Below are 23,607 nucleotides of genomic sequence, written 5' to 3'. Positions count from 1 at the left end.
ATGTGTCGCTTTGAAGGATAAATCCACAGAGGAGGACTAACAGCGGCATAAACTTTAACTGTCGCAGCTTGTTATTTTCGAGGTGATGATTAGAACTATCTGCGATCGTTGCGTTTAAGTCGCTCCGCAAGTGTCCTTCTAGATATAAACTGGATGTGGCTGCTTGCTGGGATTTCTTAGGCAATAGGTAATCAAATAAATATGTACGCACAGTGTGTTACATTTGTTTATGTTCATGGTCAACAGCCTGTTCGTGAATCATGTGTCTATCACCTGAAGGTCTTTTTGCATTTCATGGTTTTCTACAGTCTCTCTTTTGATTTAAAGCGAAAAGAAAGTAAACTCAACACATTCAGATCTGCGCGTCAACGGATACAACAGCAATGAAAGTGGATAAATATTTGGAAAGATGAAAAACGGTACAGGGAAACCGTTGTAATTCGAAACAGCTTCAGATAGTCTCGGAATTGATAAATACAGGCCCTGTATGGTTTTCAGGGGAGTCTTCTTCCAGGAAAATAGTGACGAGTTCAGGTATGGGTGATAGAGGTGGGTAGCTATCACGCAAGCTTCTCTCCAAACCAGACCACAAAGGCTGAATAATACTGAGAGGTCAATAATATTCAGATCTGGTGACTATGGTTTCCAGTGGTGACGAGACAATTCATCCATGTGCTCACGAAACCAGTCGTGGCTAATCCGAGCTGTATGAGCAGGGCCCTTGTCCTTTTAGAACGCAGTATCACCATTGGGGAACAAATATTCTACCATGCGATTGGCGTGATCAGCCAAAATAGTATCACATACTAATGTGACCTTGCAGAGTGACCATGGGGCCCATGGAATACCACGATATTGCTGCTCAACTCATCCCAGAACCCCAGTCGTGTTCCAATCTCCATCCGTAAACTCGGCCAGAAGTTGGGAACAGTGTGAACCAGGACTCATCCGACCAAATGACTGTCTTCCATTGCTCCGTGATAGAGGTTTTATGGCTTCGGCACCACGTTATCCTGTGGTTTTGAAATTCAGCTCGCCATGCAGTTCGATGCTTACGGAGCTGCCTTCGTGCTGTTTTGGTGCTGTCAAAGGTTGTGAGAGCGACATTCAGTTCTGCAGTGTCATTTACGGCTGTCGTCCCCTTATTTTTCACCAACAATTGGCCCACGCTCAAATTCACTGCGGTCCGACATAATGAACTCACAACTACACACAACAGTGTTCTGACCACAACTGACACTTGCAACGTACTGAGGACATTGAACAGGTGCCGTTCGTGGCCAAATACAACGGCGCCACCTTAGGCTTGGCAAGCATCTGTATTGGTGTCCAAGCATGCATTTCTCGCGGTGTTTGCATACTTTTGTCCAACCCCTGCGTTTCAAGCATGTACGAGAATTAGTAAGGCAGAATCTAGTACAATATGACCTAATGCTCAAGAATGAAGTTTCCACGATGTCAGTGATATTTTTATGTTACTTATTAAAGAGGTGAGCCGGTTATCGTGCTGTGGTTTGTTCCTAAAATTCCGAAACCGTACGCTCCTAGAAAAGAGAACCAGCAAACTGCTGCTGCCTCGTACATTTCCCACGTGTATCCCTCGAAATCTCGGTAGAATTTTCGTGTGCCCTCGCGCTTGGCGTGAGTTCATGGCGACAGATCCCTGTATGCCCCAGCAAATCCGTAGGAGAAGGGGGGGGGGAGGGGGAACGTTATGTACTTACCTCTCTTCCTGCTGAACTCACTGAAGCCAGCAAAGCGTGTTTGTATTTCCAGGTTCGTTGTAGCAGCTCTAGGGATACTTACGCAATGGATTTCGTGAATTGGATTGAAGCAAATTAACGATATCCGTTAGTTTCAGTTATTTCCATTGTTTACTAATTCTCGTTCGAGTTATGTGTCAAACAGGTTACAGTTAAATCACGGGTACTAATATTGCAATATTCTTTGACGCAAACCAGAACAGACAAATACGTATTTCTCATGACACATCTGACAAGCAAGACCATTACCAGTTTTTCAGTGTCAAACATCGAGCACTCTTCCAGCCCCAATATAATTTTTATATGTGGACTTCTTTACGAAGGTCACTAATAATTATTTGAATGTAGACCAAATATCAGACAGATTTTGGTTACTTTACATTAACATCTCCATGTATATGTAACGATCACACTCTATATAAGTAGGTTACTATTCCTATTTCCTACAGCCCAAGTAAATTGATCAGAGTAGTTGTTGTAGAAACTCTTAATGACAATAGTAGAATTCAATGCTGTCTTGTCACAGAACATGAATAATTAAGTTTTAAGTACTGATTTAGTTTTAAAAAATTCAAACTGAAGTTAGTACCGGCATTTGTGGGGATTTAGCACAGTCTAAAATTCTATTTATGTACTTAATGCTTCAACTTTATTCGGCCTCAACAGTTTGACATAATCTAAAATGCAACGTGTCTGCTCTGTCATGAATTATCCAAAGGTGACAGCTACGAAATTTACGAATTTCTTATAATTTGCTTGTTCTTTCGATTTTTTATAGAATAACTGGTCATTATCGAAGAAAATCGAGAATTAGCGATAGTTAAATAACTTTTTATACGTCAATGTGGTCTCAAACATTGTTGTCATTGATGAGGGGTGACATGGTCATCTTCAAGATAACAAATATTCAATGTCTGACAATACTGAGAAATCGAAACAGTGTAAAAAATGGTTCAAATGGCTGTAAGCACTATGGGGCTTAACATCTGAGGTCATTAGTCCCCTAGACTGTTACTTATTAAACCTAACTATCCTAAGGACATCACACACACCCATGCCCGAGGCAGGATTCGAACCTGCGACCGTAGCAGTAGCGCGGTTCCGAACTGAAGCGCCCAGAACCGCTTGGCCACAGCGGCCGGCCGATACAGTCTAACATCACAAGTATTTGTTTTGTTCATTGACCGCTTTCGATCGTTATGATCGTCGTCAGGCTGATGTAAAGAGGAATCTGCATATTGAGAGCATTACGATAAGTTAACAGTATTATACACTGAGGTCACAAAAGTCCTGGGATAGCGATATGCACATTTATAGATGGCGGTAGTATCGCATACCCAAGGTATAAAAGGGGCTGGGGATTCACCCAGCTGTCATTTGTATCCAGGTGAATCCTGTGACAAGGTTGTCGACGTTATTATGGCCGCATGTTGGGAATTAACACACTTTGAAGGCGGAACGGTAGTTGGAGCTAGAAGTTTGGGACATTTCGGAAATCGTTAGGTAATTCAATATTCCGAGATGCACAGTGTCGAGAGCGGGCCGAGACTACCAGACTTCAGGCATTACCTCTCACCATGGACAACGCAGTGGCTGACGACCTTCACTTATCGACCGAGAGCAGCGGCGTTGGTGTTTGCGTGGACTTGTCAGTGCTAACAGACACGCAACACTACGTGAAAGAACCGCAGAAATCAGTGTAGGACTTATGACGAACGTATCCATTGGGGCAGTGCGGCAAAATTTGGCGCTAATGGACTACGGTGGCAGACGACCGACGCTAGTGCCTCTGTGAACATCACGACATCGCCTGCGGCGCCTCTCCTGGGCTGGTGACGATATCGGTTGGACCTGAGGTGACTGGAAAACCATGGACTGGTCAGACGAATCCCGATTTCAGTTGGTAATAGCTGATGGTAGGGTTCGAGTGTGGTGCAGTCCTCGTGAAACCATGGGCGCTAGTTGTCAACAAGGCGCTGTGAAAGCCAGTGGTGGCTCCACAATGCTGTGTTTACATGGAATGAGAAGAATCATTGACTACTTGCAGACCATTGACAGCCATTCAGGGACTTCTTGTTCCCAAACAACGATGGGATTTTTGTGGATAACCACAACTTTTCGCGATTGGTTTGAAGAACATTCTCGACAATTTGAGCGAATGGTCTGGCCATATAGATCGCCCGACAAGCATACCATCGAACATGCATGGGGCGGATTCGAGAGGTTAGTTCGTGCACAGAATTCTATACCGGAATCACTTTCGTAATTATGTACGGCATAGACGCAGCATGGCTCAATATTTCTGCAGGGGACTTCCGCGCCGACTCGAGTTGTTACAATACGCACGGCAAAAGGTGGTCCGACACGATATTAAGATGTATACCATGACTTTTGTCACCTCAGTGTAGGTGGTAGCGGTGACTCACATCACCTGAGAAGCATCCGTTGAACAACACACGTCTCTCATTGAAATTAATAAAAGAGGCAAATAGAATTTATCGCCATGTTTGGCATCTTCACGTAGTGTAAGACTATCGTAAAATTGTAATTAACTCTTATGTCCCGTGATGTAGTGCAGTCGTTAGCACACTGTGAGTCCTGCAGCAGCCCGAACAACTGAGACTGCTTGGCAGCATAGTGGTGTGTGCAGTGTCAGAGATACAGTGTTTAAAATTCTAGATGTGCCAAAATAGGATAAGTAAAAATATAGTTTAAAAAAACAGTGAGAGTTTAAATATGGATCTACAATAAGTTGTTAGCTAAACTCACAAATGGTAGTTCTCAAATAAATGTCAGCAAGGTACATAGTTCACAAAGAAGTTGATTAAATGCAGCGTCTCAAAATACGAAAAAGCCACTGGCACAAAGGGCTGGGGAAAACAGAGCCAAGAAAACGGGGGCGGCGCGTGGCAACGGATACAAGGCAAATGGACAAAGTTAGAATATCAGGACACGCAAGAACTACAGCAACCTGTCATACAGTGAAAAACAGGCATTCACGATAAATTCGTTTCGTTTATTAGGAAGTTCTGCAGGGTGGTGTTTTTATAACCTGTAGATCTCTATTTCTTCGAGATGGTTCAATATAGGCGGCCCTTTGGCGCAGGAGTGTACGACTTACATCTTGCAATCTAGGTTGTTTACGGTAGGATTGTTACAGTATGCTTCTGTTCCGTCAGGTGTTATACAAATGCATTTTTGTTCTGTTGGTTAGTATTTTAAAGTTCTTATTTTTATTCTCTCTATTACGTAATGAGCGTTTTATTAAAGTGATTGCGTATTATTATTAATTGATTTTTTATTTATGGTTTGGTTTAGCGACTCCATTTTACTTTTTGCTCCTTTTATTTAAGCTCAGTCCTTTTAATTATGTTTGCGGTGGTTATGAAGTCTATATCGCTTAATGTCCTTCGTAAGTTAAAGAATACGGTAAAACCATATGCGTTTCGCAGCAGCAGATCTCGTTGACTCTCCTTGCTGGAACTTCTCCACCCGAAATCGCTGAAGATAATTTATCGCTCTACGGAAATCGATCGGTACAGCCAAGTGCTATGCTGTGTCATGTGTATGGAATGTTGCGTCCAACTTTAGTTAGTGAAATTATTTAGGTCTTCGGAGAAATATTCTCTTCGAAACCCAGAACCATGTAAAACTGCAGGTTCGCACCATCAAACCACACAACACTTCCGAACGACTTGCGTCTTTGTAATCAATGAATATTTCTTTTTAAATGATTAAGGGTTATGAACTCTACACACCTGATACTACTTTTGTGCTTTTATGTGTGTTTATTTTCTTCAGTACCATAAAACATGGATTACTGCCTTAATGGCGGCTTCCAACAATCTCCTCTCGATCCGCCATAGAACACCTCTCTTCCAATGTCCAACATGGAATAATTATCTCTTTGCTGTAGCGTAATACAGTCTGTATATTTTTTTATCGAGTTCGCACGGAGATGCTTAAATTCCACAGAGTACTTATCTCTCGCGCAGGTATTTTACATTTATCGTCGGATTAACAGTCCGTCACACTTGGTGTGCCCTGTGGAAATTAACTGCCTCACCGACACAGTTAGACCGCAATAGACCGGTGATGCTGTATTGTAACTTATCACCTCGGACTACAAGTCCATTTAAAAAAAAGAAAGTAAAACAAAAAAGCCAATTTTCAAATTTCTCACAAACACCGTAATGTCTACTATGGAACCCGTAATTCGAAGATTATACGTTTGTTACGTGTCTTACATCTAAGCCACAGTTTGCTATGCATCGTAAATCTTTCTTTTTGTAGCCAATACGCAAGAATACAGGGTGTGGTAGATAAGTAATGAGACTGGCCGCCGCGCGGCGCCCCAGTCGCTCGCAGGGCGGTCTCCACCTGTACGTCACGTGGTGGGGGATCTGAGCTAACAATAGAACCGGTTCGCAGTCGCGTCGGAGCTCTGGTGCAGTGAGGGTCGAGCTTCGCGTATTACGTTGTTTGTGTGCCCGTGACACTTGTGAAAACGCTGAAGATGGATCGCTCGATAGAACAGCGGTATGCAACCAAATTTTGCTTTCGCTTGGGCAAAACTGCTTCGGAAACTTTTGCTATGATTACGGAGGCCTACAAAGAAGACTCCCTATCAAGAGCTCAAGTGTTCCGGTGGTTTAATGAATTTAAAAACGGGAAGGAATCCGTTGAAGACATGGAACGATCTGGACGCCCTTCAACGAGTCGTGTGGATGAAACGGTGGCCAAAGTGAAAGAACTCCTGTACTCCGACCGTCGTTTAAGTCTCAAAATGATCGCCGATGAGGTCTCCGTGAATAAATTTACGGTTCACAAAACTGTTACGCAAGATTTGATGTTGAGGAAAGTTTGCGCAAAATTGGTTCCCCGAGTGCTCACCGCCGAACAAAAGCAACAACGAGTGGACGTTTGCTGTGAGATGTTGAATGATTTGGAAAATAATCCACACTTTTTAGACAACGTAGTAACAGGCGACGAATCGTGGACATTCCAGTACGACCCGGAGACGAAAGCCCAGAGCTCGGAGTGGCACACACCGGCATCCCCGCGGCCGAAGAAAGCAAGAATGTCAAAGTCCCGCATCAAGACAATGCTGATTGTGTTTTTCGACAAGCGGGGGTTAATTCACAAAGAGTTTGTCCCTCAGGGGAAGACTGTCAATGCCAAATTCTACAAAGAAGTCCTTCAGCGATTGCACAGAGCCGTCAAACGGAAGCGACAGGACCTTGCTCAACGCTCGCGTCTCCACCACGACAACGCTCCGGCGCACACAGCGTTCCTCGTGACCTCCTACTTGACCCGAATTGGAGTTGAAGTTTTGCCACAGCCACCATACAGCCCTGACTTGAGTCCTCCTGATTTCTTCCTATTTCCGAAGGTCAAAAGATGCCTGAAGGGTCATCGTTTCGACGATATTCCGAACATCCAACGTGCTGTCACGAAGACACTAACTGGGATAACTCAAACGGATTACAGTTGGGCCTATGAAGCTTGGAAAACGCGCTGGCAACGTTGTGTCGACGCCCAAGGCGAGTACTTTGAAGTATATTAAAGTTTTGTACAAATTGGATCAATAAATTTGTTTTTCTAGACTGAGTCGCATTACTTATCTACCACACCCTGTATACAATGATCATTCACAATGAACATGAGCACAAATAACAAGCACATTAAACTGACGCAAATTTCTTCGTCTACAGGTTATATTTACCGACATTTGAGGGCACAAAACAATGTTGAAGTGTCCACTGCACAGTGTATTTCTTTACCCCATGAATGGAAAATTAGAGATCCGAGCTCACATTGAGAGCTTGCCTATTAATGGTTCCAATGGCTCTGAGTACTATAGGACTTAACTTCTGAGGTCATCAGTCCCCTAGAACTTAGAACTACTTAAACCTAACTAACCTAAGGACATCACACACATCCATGCCCGAGGCAGGATTCGAAACTGCGACAGTAACGGTCGCGCGGTTCCAAACTGTAGCGCCTAGAACCGCTCTGCCACTGCGCCTGCCGCTCTGCCGGCGCCTATTAATGACGTGGCCTATCAGTCCTATGAGTTTCGAGACTGCATTAATAAAAAATAGAGAAAAGTTTCTAACCCGTCAGGTGATCTACTTAATCTCCTTCAATGTGTACACTGCACAGAACGTTCGTAAGACCATGTGAAACGGTCACTAAAGTGGAATGTGATATTCGCTCATCCCAGTGGCCTGAATGAAGGTCAAAGCGTTGACCCTTGCTGCACTCCGTCGTTTTATTGTAGGTTCGTACTGATAACACCAAGTCTCGTCACCCCTGACGATTTTCTCCAGAAAAGAAGTCCCAATTTTGCGTTCAATCGAGCTGCGTCAGGCGTCCACGGGTGTTTTTCCTCGGAGTGTGAAGTATGCGAGACAAACTTTGCACACACTTTTCCCTTCTTCAGAACATCCTGAAGTCTCTCTTGTATACTTTGATTTGGAGACGTTGCTGCGGTTGCGTGTTCACTACTTAACACTGGCTGCTTAGGATTGGCCGAGCGAGTGGGTGTAATGGTTAGCAAGCTGGACTTGCTTTCAGCAGGACGAGAGATCAAATCCGAGTCTGACCATCAAGATTCAGGTTTTCCGTGGTTTCCCTAAATCGCTTAAGGGGGGACTTCACCCTAACCAAATTCTCAAAAAAAAAAAAAAAAAAAACTAATTATTTCACATCTTTGCAGTGTTTATTCTTAGATCCAAGGATTTCACCGTATTAGAATTACATATAAATCTAAGAAATATTGAAATATGCACTCCGTGACGGGCAATTGCACACTGACAGCTGCAGAGGTGGTAAAGATAGATCCTGGTATCAGAGACTTGCATCTGATGCACGACTGGCAAGATGCACTGATGGCAAGACACAAAATGCAAATGAAACTTTACACAATGTCATTTGGTCCAACTGCCCCCCTCCCTCCCACCAAACAGCCTTCCCCTTATCTCACCCCACCACCGCCGCCAAAAAGGTATTGTTTTTCTTAATTCATTGCCAACTTTTTCAGCTCGAAAATTAACCAATTTCAATGGAACTTTTGCAGGAAATAGTTTTAAGGGTATTTGCATCCACACTAATATTATAAAAATGTAGACTGTCTATTTTATTATCACATTTATGTACCGATAAAAAAAATTTATGTTTGAAGGTTGGAAAAAGCTACTGAAAGTAAATTATTAACATTTCTCATAAAATGAATACATGGAAGTATTGAACAATGTCTTGTGAATGTACCTGAAAAATGTGGAATGTGAAAATTGAGGTATGAGCACCAAAAGTTGGTGTTCTAAAACACCATTACACAACATATTAGAAATTCCTAACTCAGAAACCAGTGAAGTTCTGGACTTCAAAGGTTGCGCATTCGTACACCTTTACGTAATAGGTATGATTTTAAAATTCGGTTGAAATCGGGAAAGCAGAAGAAAAATAAAATTTCTGGGTGGACTCTCCGCTTAAGGCAAATGCCAGGATGGTTCCTATGAAAGGGCACGGCCGATTTCCTTTCCTAATCAGGGCTTGTGTTCCGTCTCTAATGACATCGCTGTCTCTGGGACGTCAAAGCTCTAATCTTCCGTTTTAAAAGTGAGTTCTCGAATCTACATCTGTTGTTGCGACCTTGGTTACTGCGATGACGTCGCCTGTACGCCAGGAATAAAATCAGTGTGGGAACATTCTGGCCGGACGATGTTGGTGATGTCGGGAAAAACCGACCGGTTGAAACAGACAACGATAAAACAGATATCGACATTAAGTTCTGCAGAACCAGTATTTTTCGACATTTGGTTTGTCTCGGTTGTAGCACTTGTTTTCTAATCGGGTAAAAGACAGAAATATCAATTATCCACAGCACGTGGTACAATTTTTGGTTTTTAAATAAACCTTTTTTAAGAAACGAGTGATTATTAATCGTAAAATTTCAATTGATTTGAAATATTGCGTTATTATAGAAAATGGTAAAAGCGATCAGTTCTATTTTAGTAACAATGCCGACAGAAACGAGCTACAAACACATGGCATAGGAACTGGTGCAGCTTTGCTGAGACAATAGTGTCCCTGTTGCCGTGTGTCGTTGCTTGAGGTGGACGTGTACTTGGCAGTGTGCAAGACTTCCCCCATATGGTAGTCTATCGCTGTTGTCGAACATTAGCTCTATTACAAATGGCTCTGAGCACTATGGGACTTAACATCTATGGTCATCAGTCCCCTAGAACTTAGAACTACTTAAACCTAACTAACCTAAGGACAGCACACAACACCCAGCCATCACGAGGCAGAGAAAATCCCTGGCCCCGCCGGGAATCGAACCCGGGAACCCGGGCGTGGGAAGCGAGAACGCTACCGCACGACCACGAGATGCGGGCGCTCTATTACAGAATGGCGTCATAACTATGTTGGAAGTGTTTTAGAAGTGCAGTACTAGTGAAATACAATGCTCTATTTGCTTTAAAAAATTAAGAACGGGAGGAGTCACAACAAACTTGCGTCATCATATACGGAGAAAACTCATAGTTTCCAATAAAAGTAGAAAGTTGTTGATATGTTATCTATGTCTACATGATATGCCTTTATCCGCTTGTTGCCGTTGAAGACGGACAAATTAAAACGAAAAATGGAGCTGTCCAACCTGAGTTTTGACCTTTTAGCACTGACTATTCGTAATAACTAAATAGTCGTATGATTCTCGATTACAATGTGACTTTTGAGCATAGATTCCAAAAATTAGAATCAATAGGAAAATAGTGGTGATTTTTTGTAGTATTCAGCCACTCGTCACTTTTCGGGAAAAGAAGAGAACAGACTAAGTTTTCTTTTATTTGACTATTTAATGTAACCCTTTTGATTCTGTGTATCTTAAAACACAGGGAGTGAAAATTCTTTTGTTCGATTTCTACGTTTACTATAGGAAATAATAGGAACAAAAAAACTGAAAATCTGTTATTTTGGAAACCGGTTATTTTAAGCGGTTTTAACACTCACGTGCAACTGACGCTGAAACAAAAAAGGATATAACAGAAAACCGGTTGTTACAGTGATAACCGCCATCCCTGGGTGTAGGTGTATGTGTCGGTATAAAGCGTATTTGACAATTCACGTTATGCACTTCTAGAGTTTGTAGAGGGTCGATGAAGCTTTAGATAGGCCGCCATGTCCAGAAACATCATCCAACTGCGCTAAAGGACATCAAAGTTGCAGACGCCGGCGACTGTTAATGTATGAATATACAGGGTGATCCCGTGATGATGTTGCAAACTTTCAAGGATGATGCAGAAGGCTAAATGTATCAACTTTACCTAACGGTCCCTGTGCCAGAAACGAACGAGTCGGAAGTTATAAGCAAAAACTATTCTCATGCCTCTTACAATGGAATACATGTACCAGTACTGTTGTTGCTAAGGTCGTGGGGTAGGCAACGTTCAGAGGCGTTAGTATGGACCAAAACAAGAAAAAATGTCTTGTACACGGGCTCTAAAATGCATACCTTAAGGGCGATGAGCACCGTTCAATACAAGAAATGTAATACACACTAGCAAATATGAACAAATGTTCATAGCTCCTCTGGTATGCATTTTAGATCCCATGTTTACTAGACATTTTTTCTTGTGCTGGTCCATACTACTATCTTTTAAAGTTGCCTGCCCCACAATCTGGTACATGTATTCAACTATCAGAGGTGAATGGTTTTGGCTCACGACTTTCGACTAGTGCGTTTTTGGCATACGGAATCTTAGCTCAGATTGATATATTTAATCTTCTCCATCATCAATGAAAGTTAGCAACAACACAAAAATCACCTTGTATATATACACATTCACAGGCGCGGCACCTCTAACTTAGGACCTCTGTAACGCCGTAGGATGACGCCGGGCATGGGTTCCTATGAAAATCTTGATCGACTAAGTCTCCTAATCATCCTCTAGAAGTGTGTAACATGAATTGTGAAACATCCTGTAGATGCAGATGCCGAGACCATTCTGCACAAAGAGCTAATTCTGCCCGAGTCGGGCGGGAAGTCTGAGCCTCGCTCTGGACAAGCTTGCACCTGCAGACAAGTTGGTCGGAATGCGCGCGCCTCCCCGTCTGTCCCCTGAGACAATGCGCGCGCCCGCGCTGTTGCGAAAACAGAGGTCCCCGCTGGCCGCGCTATGGAAATGCGCCAGCCACCGGCTGCTCGCCTCCGCCGCGGTGCGGGGGGCGTGAACGTTGTCCGGCCACCGGCACAGCGCCTATAAAACGGCGGCCGGCCGCCTTCCAGGCACACACAGCCCACCAGCTCTCCATCAGTCCAGACCAGCAACGCAGCGCTCCGCCGACGCCACCATGTACAAAGTGAGTACCACGCACCCTCGGCAGTAAACGCGCTGGCAGTGTGACGAAGCACTAGTGTAAACTGTTCCGGCGTTTCGGACCCTACTTCACGTGGTCATCATCAGGATGATGCTTTATATATCGTCCCCACGATGAAGGCCATTTGCGAGAATGGCTGAAGCGTTGGAATATTTTATACTGTGATGCAGCTTCATTGCCATGAAATGTTCGTCAGTACTGAAAATATTTACGAATCTCCCTCGCTCTGTACACACACAGTTTCTTTAGCTGGCGTAGATGATGACTAAGGGCATTTATCGGTCCTCCGCTCACAATCTTATGTGTCAGGTACAGCTTGAATACACTGCAGTCACTTCGGAAACCAAAGACAATTTTGTTCAAACTTATGCGGCAACTAAGTTGTTTTGAACATCACAGCGCTCTACTAGGCAGGGTGCAGTTCCCTTCCTCAGTCCTCCAAACGGACAAGCCAATTAAGGGCAGACTCGGAACTACGCTGATAACGGCATTTCTCGTATGAACTAATCATCGCCGCAGGTGGATGAAGCGGAAAAAATCAGCAAAAATCGCAGTTCCGAGAGGGTCCCTAACTCAGGAGCTCTAGATTTGTAGACTAATGCTTACCCACTAAACCAACGAGCTACAGAATCAAAACATTCGTTCATTTTGTATTGGTAATAGGAACGTCAATCAACTAAGATCCATCTTCTGCTCAGATCACACTGCCACAGAACATCTGAGGAACTTATACAACATTCATCTCGCTACAGTAGGGTTTCATTCGCGTTGTGTATACCCATATTGTATTTGAATAACTGTGAAAACTTGTTCGCCTCTGCTAAGACCATGATTCATTGTTCTAGCACTGACACTAGATCATTTTAGCAGGGTCTAGTTTAGAGCACATTTCCCTTGCTCTTTGTCAAGAAGGAAAGTAGAGGCAGAACGTAGCGGCTCGGTATGTTTTTCTTTATATTAGGCGGGGAATATTTCGAGATGATTGTCAGTCCAGCACGAACTATCATGGGATCGTTTCTTTATTTTCTCCTTTGTTTATGAGATGAGACTCTTCCACCCATAAAACGATGTATTGAGAGTGCAGCTGGAGTTAACAGTGGGTTTTACGGACATATATCACTCGGTTACTCACGAGACAACATGGAAAGATTTTGGGTGCTCATCTTAAGGGCTTCTACAGCCTCTTCCCCTTTCTCACAAACCATCCGTTTTTATGGGCATTGACGAGTCTACATAAAATATTACAAAATTTTCAGATTCAGTACAAAACAATTTATAACCGTCTGTAGGAACGAAGGAAGAATAATTTCATACCTTCTTCGTTACTGTAGTCCATAGTCTGCTAATTTTCTGCCGTTCTTCGTATTACCCCCTCATTCCTACACCTTCTGCATACCCAACTGCGGAACTACTCTCGCAGCAAAAGGCATTCTACTGATGAAGCTATATCAAGTGCTAACGTTTGATGAAAACAGTAATGAAAACTTTCGCCATGTAGGTTGATGTTCCTGAGGGCCATATCTGATCCAAAGCTGGAAAATCACCTTGCTGTAATTGCGGAAGAATACCTGTAATCGCCTGTAGGTGAGGCTGAGCGGTTCTAGGCGCTTCAGTCCAGAACCGCGTGACTGCTAAGGTCGCAGGTTCGAATCCTGCCTCGGGCATGGATGTGTGTGATATCCTTAGGTTAGTTAGGTTTAAGTAGTTCTAAGTTCTAGGGGACTGATGACCTAAGTTGTTAAGTCCCATAGTGCTCAGAGCCATTTGAACCATTTGAACCTTCTGCGGCGTGAAAGCTGAAAACATTCTTTCCTATACGATACAACTAATCTTCCTTTTTATTTTTTTTCCATACCGTAGCTGTGTACATAAATAAATGTAGCTCCTAATATTATAATGTTCCAGATATTCATAGAAAGTATAGGTTGTCCATTTAACTAACTACACTAGAACAGTGATCATTTATTTCAAAATATCCTCTCCACTTTTTCTAATTTGAAAACAAATATAGGAAGAGAGCTTTAGATATCACGACGAAGGTTTTAGAAGTAGAGTGTTAGGCAAAATGGAAAAATAAAGCATTAGGAGGTGCCTGATAAACTTGGATGATGAGCTGGAATTTGAAGTATGCCCCTGCGTGTATATGAGTGCAGTCTTGTATTCACTGCAACTTCTCCTACGAAAACATAAAGTACATCAGTCACTCATGTGCAATTATAGATAAGGAGTGTCATTTGCAAGTCGCCAATGTGGGATCAAATAGAAAGACTTGCAACAGGTGGCCAAACAACCTCAGACTGTCAGTGATGCCATATGATCATTCCATTTCACGCCAAACAGGTCATCGATTTCGTGTGTGTACAGAATAAAGTCGATGCATACACAAACAACTACATTTACACATACGAGTACATTTTTTGTGTGAGATATTATCCCAGAGTTGAACTAAAGATATTTACAGCAACTTATCCACCCTCCACTGTTCTGATCAAGGTTTCGGGAGGTTCCCCATGGTTCTAAGAGAAATACTTTAACTGCAAACCCACTCCCTCTATCTCACCAGCTTTGCTGGCTGAAAAAGATTCTGAATCTACAAATGGGCAGAGCTTGGGCAGCCAAGTCTCCCTTTAGGGTAAATATGGTAAGGGGTTCGAGAGATATTTACTGCCACATACTCATAGGAGTATTTTCTCTCTCTTATTTACGACGACTGTCCTCTAATCAATTCTAAACTATGAAACGTTGTCTAGAATAAACCATGCTCACTTCTTGCCATTAAAATTTTGGATCTTATTAGTTTTGTAACTATTTGTTATTCAACGGACTGAAGATTTTGCCTCGTACAACTTTACCAAGAACGCCGTCCCTTTTATTTACAGTTCCTGGTTCTCGCCACCGTCCTGGCCGTCGCCAACGCCGGCTACCTGGGAGGCTACGCCGCCCCCGCCGTGGCCTACGGCGCCCCCGCCTACGCCGCCTACGGCGCGCACGCCGTCGCCCCCGCGGCCATCACCTCCCAGCACTCCAACATCCTGAGGAGCTACGGCAACCTGGGACAGGTGTCCACCTACTCCAAGACCATCGACACCCCCTACTCCAGCGTCACCAAGTCTGACGTGCGCGTGAGCAACGACGCCCTGGCCGCCCCCGCCTACGGCTACGCCCGTGCCGCCTACGCCGCCCCCGCCTACGGCTACGCCCGCGCCGCCTACGCGCCCGCCGCCGCCTACGCCGCCCCCGCCGTCGCCGCCCACGGTCTGCTGGGAGTCGCCTACTCCGCCGCCCCCGCCGTCGCCCACCTGTCCTACAGCGCCCCTGCTCTGTCTTACGCCTGGTAGACAGACCATCATCATAGCACCATCTCATCCCTGACTGTATTTATTTTGCGCTGCATGTAAATAAACCATTTGAAAAGTACTGTTTTCTTTTTATCAAAACGAATCGCAAATCAACAGAGCGAGGTGCCAAACGGTTAGCACATGCAATCAGGAGTACGATGATTTAAACCAGCGTCCGTGCATACAGATTTAGGTTTTCGTGGTTTCCCTAAACAGCTCCAGGCAAATGCTGGGGTGGTTCCTTTGAAAGGGCATGGCCGATTTCCTTCCCTATCCTTCACACAATCCCAGCTTGCGCTGCGTCTCTAATGACCTCGGTGTGGATGGTCCGCTACACCCAATCTTCCTTCCTTCTTGTAAACCACAAACCAAAGATTCTATAGACGGTGGAATAATAGCATCAAACAGTATGTATTTGTAATGAGAAAAAACGTAGCAAGTTCAACGAAGCGTCGCAAAACAAGTGGTTTGTACAGAACGTACACAGAGTTAACTATTATGATGAAATTTTCGAGTCTATCTGATGATAGGGCGTTTAGTTGTGAAAGTGAAGTGTCATGAGATAATTGTTTTCTGAATGTGTTAAACTGTTAACTACATCTAAATCGTTTAGAAAAGCAGTTCCTAAAGGACAAACGTACACATACTCACACACACTATTGCAGGTTTACTAAAGCAACAAAGCAATTAAATACTAAAAAGAGTAATAAGGATTAAGAAAAAATTAACGAAGATCCTACCAGATACAATTGTCTGGCTGATTACTAGAGTAAACAGTGATAAACTACTCATGACATTACTAGTGAGGATATAAACGACAATTACCTCCGAGATTAAGACATCATGGCAAGAACTGGAAATGTGGTTGAATGGATATCAGCAACGAGTTGCTTACTTTCGTTCCATGAATCACAACACTATTTAATTTTGGTTACCGAATCCACGTGATGAGCTGGTTGTATAAGTACTCATCGTCAGTTTCTCTTTCCATTGAAAAGCTGCTACAGTTGCGTATGACTGAGTCTGCGCCACTAACGAAACGATTGCTGTTTTCTGATCAACAGTACAAATATGTAATCTTTATGGAAACACCAAAAGAGGAATTGGTGTAACTCTCGCTAAGCGCTTTTATTTCCGAAGAAAGTGCAACAGTAACTGGTTATTTACACTTCGTGTCATTGCCAGCGTCAGTAGCCTGCCGGAAAAAAATGCAACATCCTCACGGATTGTGTTCAGAGGCCCAAGGGTATAATATGCTCTTATATCGGGTTGTAATGTTAGTGCTCAGTTTGTCACAGTCACCTCACAGGCTGTCAGATGGAGCTCAGGAGGCCTGTCTGTGTACTCTCTACCTTGACTCTGTAGACGTGACTGTGCTGTGAACCGTGTTCACTCAGCATTCGTTTTACGGTATATCCATGCCCCAGTGACGAGTACATGCTCCTACTGAACCCTGTAGGAAAATGGATGGACATATCGACGGATTGTTGAACATGTTGGGCCCAGTATATATGTGGTGTGTTGCTGCTTTCAACAGTGGTTTGTGGGGCATTCACACACCTGTACACTGGGTTGTGGATGTCCTCGGAGTATTGACACATGTGAAGATCGACACATTATGCGAGCTGCGGTGACCGACTGAACATCACCCAGGGACGAAATCCAGGCACATGTTAGACCTGCTGTGGCATCAGGTACCATTGGGAACCATTTTCTTGCATCAGAGTTATGAGCACATATGCCCCTGGCCAGGCTATGACCGACGCCACAAAACCGTCAATTATGGCCACTCTGGTGTCATGAAATAGTTGACTGGAGAGTGTAAAGGTAATCCGTGATGTGGATAGATACTGTCGATGTGGGAGTGATGGACGTATGCCTGGCGAGCTGTCTGTTCCAGAGTGCATTCGCTCACGACACACAGGCCCCACAATGGGCTCCAATTACAATTCGGAGTCACCGTTGGTATTTCTGCAGAGTAAAGCAAGCAATGCCCGCTATCCTGGACAGACTACCATTTCTTTGACAGGAAGGTGATGCGCTCTTTCCTGAGGGCAATACGGGTACTGCAGTGCAACATGCTGTTCGTGGTGCATAACAACTCCCCAGGCCAATAAGACCATCATCAGATCTCTCTTTAATTCAACATGTGTGGGACATGACGAAGTGACACATGATTTTGTTGTAACTGAACCCTGGTGTGGGGTCTGTATGTCGTGGATGAATGCACTTTGGAAAGGCACCTCACCAGGTGTACGCCGTACACGAGCACGTCCATGACTCGCATACGGACAGTACCTACTCTCATCACCGAAGATACCAGAGTACCTTTCCACTCTCCAGTCAAGTCCTTCACGACACATGATTGGCGGTTCCGTGGTGTCGGTGGTAGTCTGGCCTAAGGCACATGTACTGTTCTCCAGTGCCTACAGGAAGCTTTGCTGAATTGAAACAAAAGGTGCTTGGGACAGTCTATCGCAGGATGCCATTCTGCGCCTTTATAATCGTCTGCTTACGGCGTTTCCTGCCTGTGTTGCCGCCAGAGAGGATGTACCGTGTGCTGATGCGACTGTGTGGGCACATGTTTCTCATTTGGTCTGAATTTGTGATATACACTCCTACAATAACGAAATATCTGGACCTCACGTTCCAATAAAGTGACCTTGTCCGTGAGGGTGTTGAGTTTATATTCCGACAGTGTACAATCTCCTGAAGTGGTTTTTAATGGAACCTTTGCAGTGTTACCTTACGTGTCATTAAAACGATCCTTGAAGTCAACAACTCAGTTTTAGATTGCTTTTCAAATAATAACTACCACAGTTTTTTCATCTGAAGCTGGCTTGACGCTCGACTTGGGCGTGCCTGGTCCGAATGCAAGTGGTGGAACACATAGTCAGTAGCGAGCCAGTGGGTGTGTTGGACCTTCCATCGACCTACGGACTCCCTTGACGATGTCTCCCGCAGTCGGAGACGAAACGTTGGGAATTGAGACAAAATTCATCAACCGACCACGGCACAACAGCCCGGATAATTATAATGGACATGATATTTCCGGCCGTGAAAGTCTACATTTAAGCAAGAGGTGTACTTTCCTAGTAACAGTTTACTCGTCTATGCAGAAAACTGTTTGCAAATGTTAATGTTACCAGTTGCCGGTTTTGGAATAATCTACAACTTCACTCTTTAATATACCTTAAGACATATGTGCCAGAAGTAATTACTCTTTGTCTCAGGCTGGTATAAGACAGTCTTCGTCTGGACGCGAAGTAGTAATTTCTGCAGACAGAACGCGTGCCAAGTACAACTTCATGCTTTGGAAACTGTTACTTGCACTGAAAAAGCATTCGGAATGCCTTACAGATTTCTTGAGTGATGACAGTGATCAGTATAAAATCCCTGTATACTTGAATGAAGACTCTCTTTTTCGTTGTATCGAAAACTGATGCATTTTGCCTTAACTGCATGGGAAAAAGAAAGGGAATATGAAAATGTGAATGTATCTTCACTAATGACCGATAAGCCTGAACCTGTACATCATTCTCTTTGGAGGCATAAATACATTCACGAAATAAGATGAGTATTACAATTTTTTCTCATTATATCATCCATTTAGATCTGTTTTTTAACATTGCTTGTTCCCCTAGTACCCTGAAGAGCCGAAGAAACTGGTACACCTGCCTAATGTCGTGTATGGCGCCCGCGAGCACGGAGAATTGTCGCAACACGAACTGACATACACTCGAATAATGTCTGAAGTAGTGCTGGAGGGAACTGATACCATGAATCCTGCAGGGCTGTCCATAAATCCGTAAGCGTACGAGGTGGTGGAGATCTCTTCTGAACTGCACGTTGCAAGGCATCCCTGATATGCTCAATAATGTTCATGTCTGGGGAGTTTGGTGGCCAGCGCAAGTGCTTAAACTCCTGGAGCCTTTCTGTAGCAATTCTGGACGGGTGAGGTGTTGCATTGTCCTGCTGGAATTGCCCTAGTCTGTCGGAATGCACAATGTACATGATTGGATGTAGATGATCAGATAGAATGCTTACGTACGTGTCACCTGTCACAGCCGTATCTAGACGTATCAGGGGTCCCACATCACTCCAAGTGCACAGACCCCAGACCATTACACAGCCTCCTAGAGCTTGAACAGTGCCCCTCTGACATGCAGGGTCCATGGATTCATAAGGTCGTCTCCATACTCGTACACGTCTATCCGCTCGATACAATTTCATACGAGACTCGTCCGACCAGGCAACATGTTTCCAGTCATCAACAGTCCCATGTCGGTGGTGACGGACCCGGGCGAGGCGTAAAGCTTTGTGTCGTGCAGTCATCAAGGGTATACGAGTCTGCCTTCGGCTCCGAAAGGCCATATCTTGTGAAGTTTCGTTGAATGTTTCGCACACTGACACTTGTTGGTGGCCCAGCTTTGAAATCTGCAGAATTCAGTCGCTGTTGGTCCCATTCTTGCAGAATCTTTTTCCGGCCGCAGCGATGTCGATGATTTGATGTTTCACCAGATTCCTGATATTCACGGAACACTCGTGAAATTGTCGTACGGGAAAATCCTCTCTTTATCTCTACTTCGGAGATGCTGTGTCCCATCGCTCGTGCGCCGAATATAACACTACGTCAAACTCACTTAAATCTTGATAACCTACCGCTTGTTGTCTTATTTAGGCATTGCCGACCGCTGCGCCGATTCCTGCCTCTTTACATATCACTGTATTTGAATATGCATGCCTATACCAGTTACACTGGCGCTTCAGTGTGTATAACTACGGATTTACATACCTATGTGAGTTGCTGGAAAAATGCAATTGTCACCAAATCTCATAACAATAACTTTTAAACCGACATAGGTAGCAGCAGTGTTAGAACCTCTCATTCCACCCCGTCTTTGTCGCCTAGGTTAGAAGTAGAATGGACGGGGAAGATAAATCGCCGCAAGCACCAGCATATGTCTGCAAATCGAGTTTTTAAATTTAATTGTGTGTGAGCGCTCCTGTTACCACTAAGACTGTAACTACTCTCTGTGTTAAATTTTCTAGTGTACCCCTGAATTTCCAACTTTACGAAAGGAAACGTACGAGTAAACCTTAACTTTCCGTCGACGATGATGTCGTTAGAGCTGGAGGACATCTTCAGATTTGGGAAGGGCGGGAAATGATTCGATTGTGTCCTTCATAAAGGATCTATTACGCCATTTGGAGTAGACGATTTAGCGAAAACACGGGTACGCTGAATCTCTGTGGTTGCACTTGGATACGAAGCGCAGGCATCCCGAAGTACGCCGTGCGCCCAGCACTCGATCCACTAAAGCGGAGCTTCAAATGAGATCTTCACAGCTTGAAAGGTAACGTTTCGTCCTTTCGTTTGCTTATGTTTCTGATCTCGAAACGCGTGTATGTTCAGTACAGTGCTCGGGCATGGCAACGTTTGTCTGCCCTACGTAATTTTCCTCATTTATATCAGTGCTCTCAAACCAACTGCTAAACGAAACATTTGCAGATCACGAAACATTTTTGTTAATTCTGTACTGTCTAGACACCCTTTAACCGCAGCCTCTCCTTCAAATCTTCTTATTGGAAGTAGAATTCCTCTTCAATGCACTGTCAATAAATTTCGATTTTCATCCACAAATTTTCCCCTTTAACTCATTGGGCTCAAATGACAATTCACTAACTTTCGAAACTCCTAGTAGATCTGCGTCAAACGTCACAGATATACTACACAGCTATCCTTCTTGGAAGTATGTAACCTGCGATAAGATGAACACACCCCTAAAACTGTCATACTGGTTGCTCAGAAGGAAAACAGATCCATTTCAATGCATTATAGACAAACTATAGCACACGTTACTAGAATGATCTAGTTGCGGCAGCGTGTTTATATTACACTCTCGGCTTAAAAGAAAAGAGGCACCACGAAAGAATTATCCGAAAGGGCAGGACGATGTGGTTTACGTGTACAGACAAACAAATTGTTACAGTTTCAGAAAAATTTGATGATTTATTCAAGAGAAAGAGCTTCAGAAATTAAGAGGCTCTGTAATGCGTTGGACCACCGCTGGCCATTATGTGACAGTTACTCGACTTGGCATTAATTGGTTAAGTTGCTGATAGTCCTCCTGAGGGACATCGCGCGAAATTCTGTCCAAATGCAGCGTTAGACAGTCAAAATCGGAAGATGGTTGGAGGGAGCTGCTCAAAATGGGTCAAACGTTCTCAGTTGGGGAGAGATCCTGCGGCCAAAGTAGTGTTTAGCAAGCACTAAGAGAAGCAGTAGAAACTCTCGCAGTGTGCGGGCGGGCATTATTTTGCTGAAATGTAAGTCCAGGATAGCTTGCTATCAAGGGGAACAAAACAGAGTATATAATACCGTCGACATACCGCTTTGCTGCAATGATACTGCGGATGACAGCCAAAGTAGTCCTGCTATGAAAAGTAATGTCACCCCAGTCCGTCACTCTTGCCTGTCAGTCCGTGTGACCGGTGACAGTCACGCTGATATTCCACCGCTGACCGGGGCATCTCCAGACAAGTCTTCGCTGATCTTCGGGGCTAAATTCGAAGCGTGATTCATCATTAAAGTCTACTCCAGTCAGATTCCAGGATGGAGACTTGTCTCGAGACGCCACAGACCCCAGTGGGATACCAACCTCACTGATGCCCACCATGCGGCCTGGCAACGAGGAGTGATAGTGATATTTTTTTAAAGCAGGACCCCTTTGGTTTTCGTCCACAGTTTTGTTGAACAAACCCCTCAGTTATTCTGAGATTCTTCATCAGAAACCTGCCGCGAGTAGAATATTGATTCAAGGACAGTAGCTTAGTACCCAAAGGACAAAAGCCCCTGAAAAAGCAAGAAATCGATACTATCGCAGTACATTTGTGAACTGACTACTACTATTGTGCCACAGAGTACGAACGCAGAGATTTACAGGGCAATATCGCTCACGTGTGTCGCTTGCACGGTCCTAGAGCATATTCGAAGCTCAAACACGACATTCCCTCCCTGAGCAACATAAAAAAAAACGAAACTGACATCGTAATAGGACCCTCTCATTACACACAAGCGTTTTATCAGATAGGATCAGCAGTACTACAATCCACAGGGTGGCCGCCCATTGGTTAGCGTTGGTGTCTCTAGATTCTTGCAATACCGAGTTCGATTTCCGGCGAGGATGGTGATATTTTCCGCTCAGGGACTGGGCGTTCTGCTGTTGTCACAATCATTTCATCATCATCGACGCCCAAGTCACCGAAGTGACGTCAAATAGAAAGACTTGCACTAGGCAGCAGAACAATCTCAGGCGGGGGTCTCTCAACAAGTAATGTCATACTATCGGTCCCCCTCCTTTCCCCGCCCTCCCCTCCCTCCGAACAGTAATTCCATAAGAGTGTGAATTTTTTTTGTTTTTTTTTTCCCACCGGTATATTTAGACTAAAAGATTAGTGCTGAAAGTCGGTAGCAAGTCACATCGTATTTTAGAGGCAATACTGAGGACCGATCTGAAAGATCGCGTACAGTCTGTGTTGATGAAGGGGAATGGAAGACTTATATTTATTGGAAGGTGATTACCGAGAAAATGCGCTGCATCTGTAAGGGAAATCACGAACAAGACATTGGTGTGAGCAGTTCTAGAGAACGGTTCCAGTGTTCTGTATTCTGACAATAGACATGTAACGAATTGGGAGGCACGCTGCAAGTATGTCCTTATGGGCCATATGAAAGTGTAAGTGAAATGCTCGGACAACTTAAATGGGAATTACTGGAAGAAAGGCGACACAGTTTTCCCGCAACCTGTTGGGTAATTTTAGGGAACTTCCTTGCATTCGTAGAAGGTTGTCTGTCCATTACGCTGTCAACATCGAATATCTCGCGTAAGTTCGATGAGAATAAGAAAAGCAGATTAGGTCGTATAGAAACAAACTACAATTTTTGTCTTCCTCCATACGCCAACGGAATAGGGCAGAAAATACATGACATTCCTACGAGATACCATCCGCCAGATATTGTCCAATGGCTGGAGAATACTAGGTAGAGGTATATGAGCCAATAACTCCCACGCAGAGTGATGGCTACTATATACGTGGAAGGTGTGTCATCACACTCT

General features: G+C 44.1%; 1 protein-coding gene across 1 annotated transcript; it reads left to right on the top strand.

The window, feature by feature from the left end:
• The first annotated feature begins 12,076 nt into the window (after positions 1 to 12,076).
• LOC124709960 (cuticle protein 67-like) lies at positions 12,077 to 15,566 on the top strand. The gene is made up of 2 exons (XM_047240884.1): positions 12,077 to 12,131; positions 15,029 to 15,566. Exons 1-2 carry the CDS (start codon positions 12,123 to 12,125, stop codon positions 15,485 to 15,487), a joined length of 468 nt encoding a protein of 155 aa, XP_047096840.1. The 5' UTR covers positions 12,077 to 12,122; the 3' UTR covers positions 15,488 to 15,566.
• The last annotated feature ends 8,041 nt before the right edge of the window (positions 15,567 to 23,607 follow it).

This window comes from Schistocerca piceifrons, chromosome 1, assembly GCF_021461385.2.
Source record: "Schistocerca piceifrons isolate TAMUIC-IGC-003096 chromosome 1, iqSchPice1.1, whole genome shotgun sequence".
Taxonomy (NCBI): Eukaryota; Metazoa; Arthropoda; class Insecta; order Orthoptera; family Acrididae; genus Schistocerca; species Schistocerca piceifrons.
This window is presented reverse-complemented; position numbering and strand designations above follow the sequence as displayed.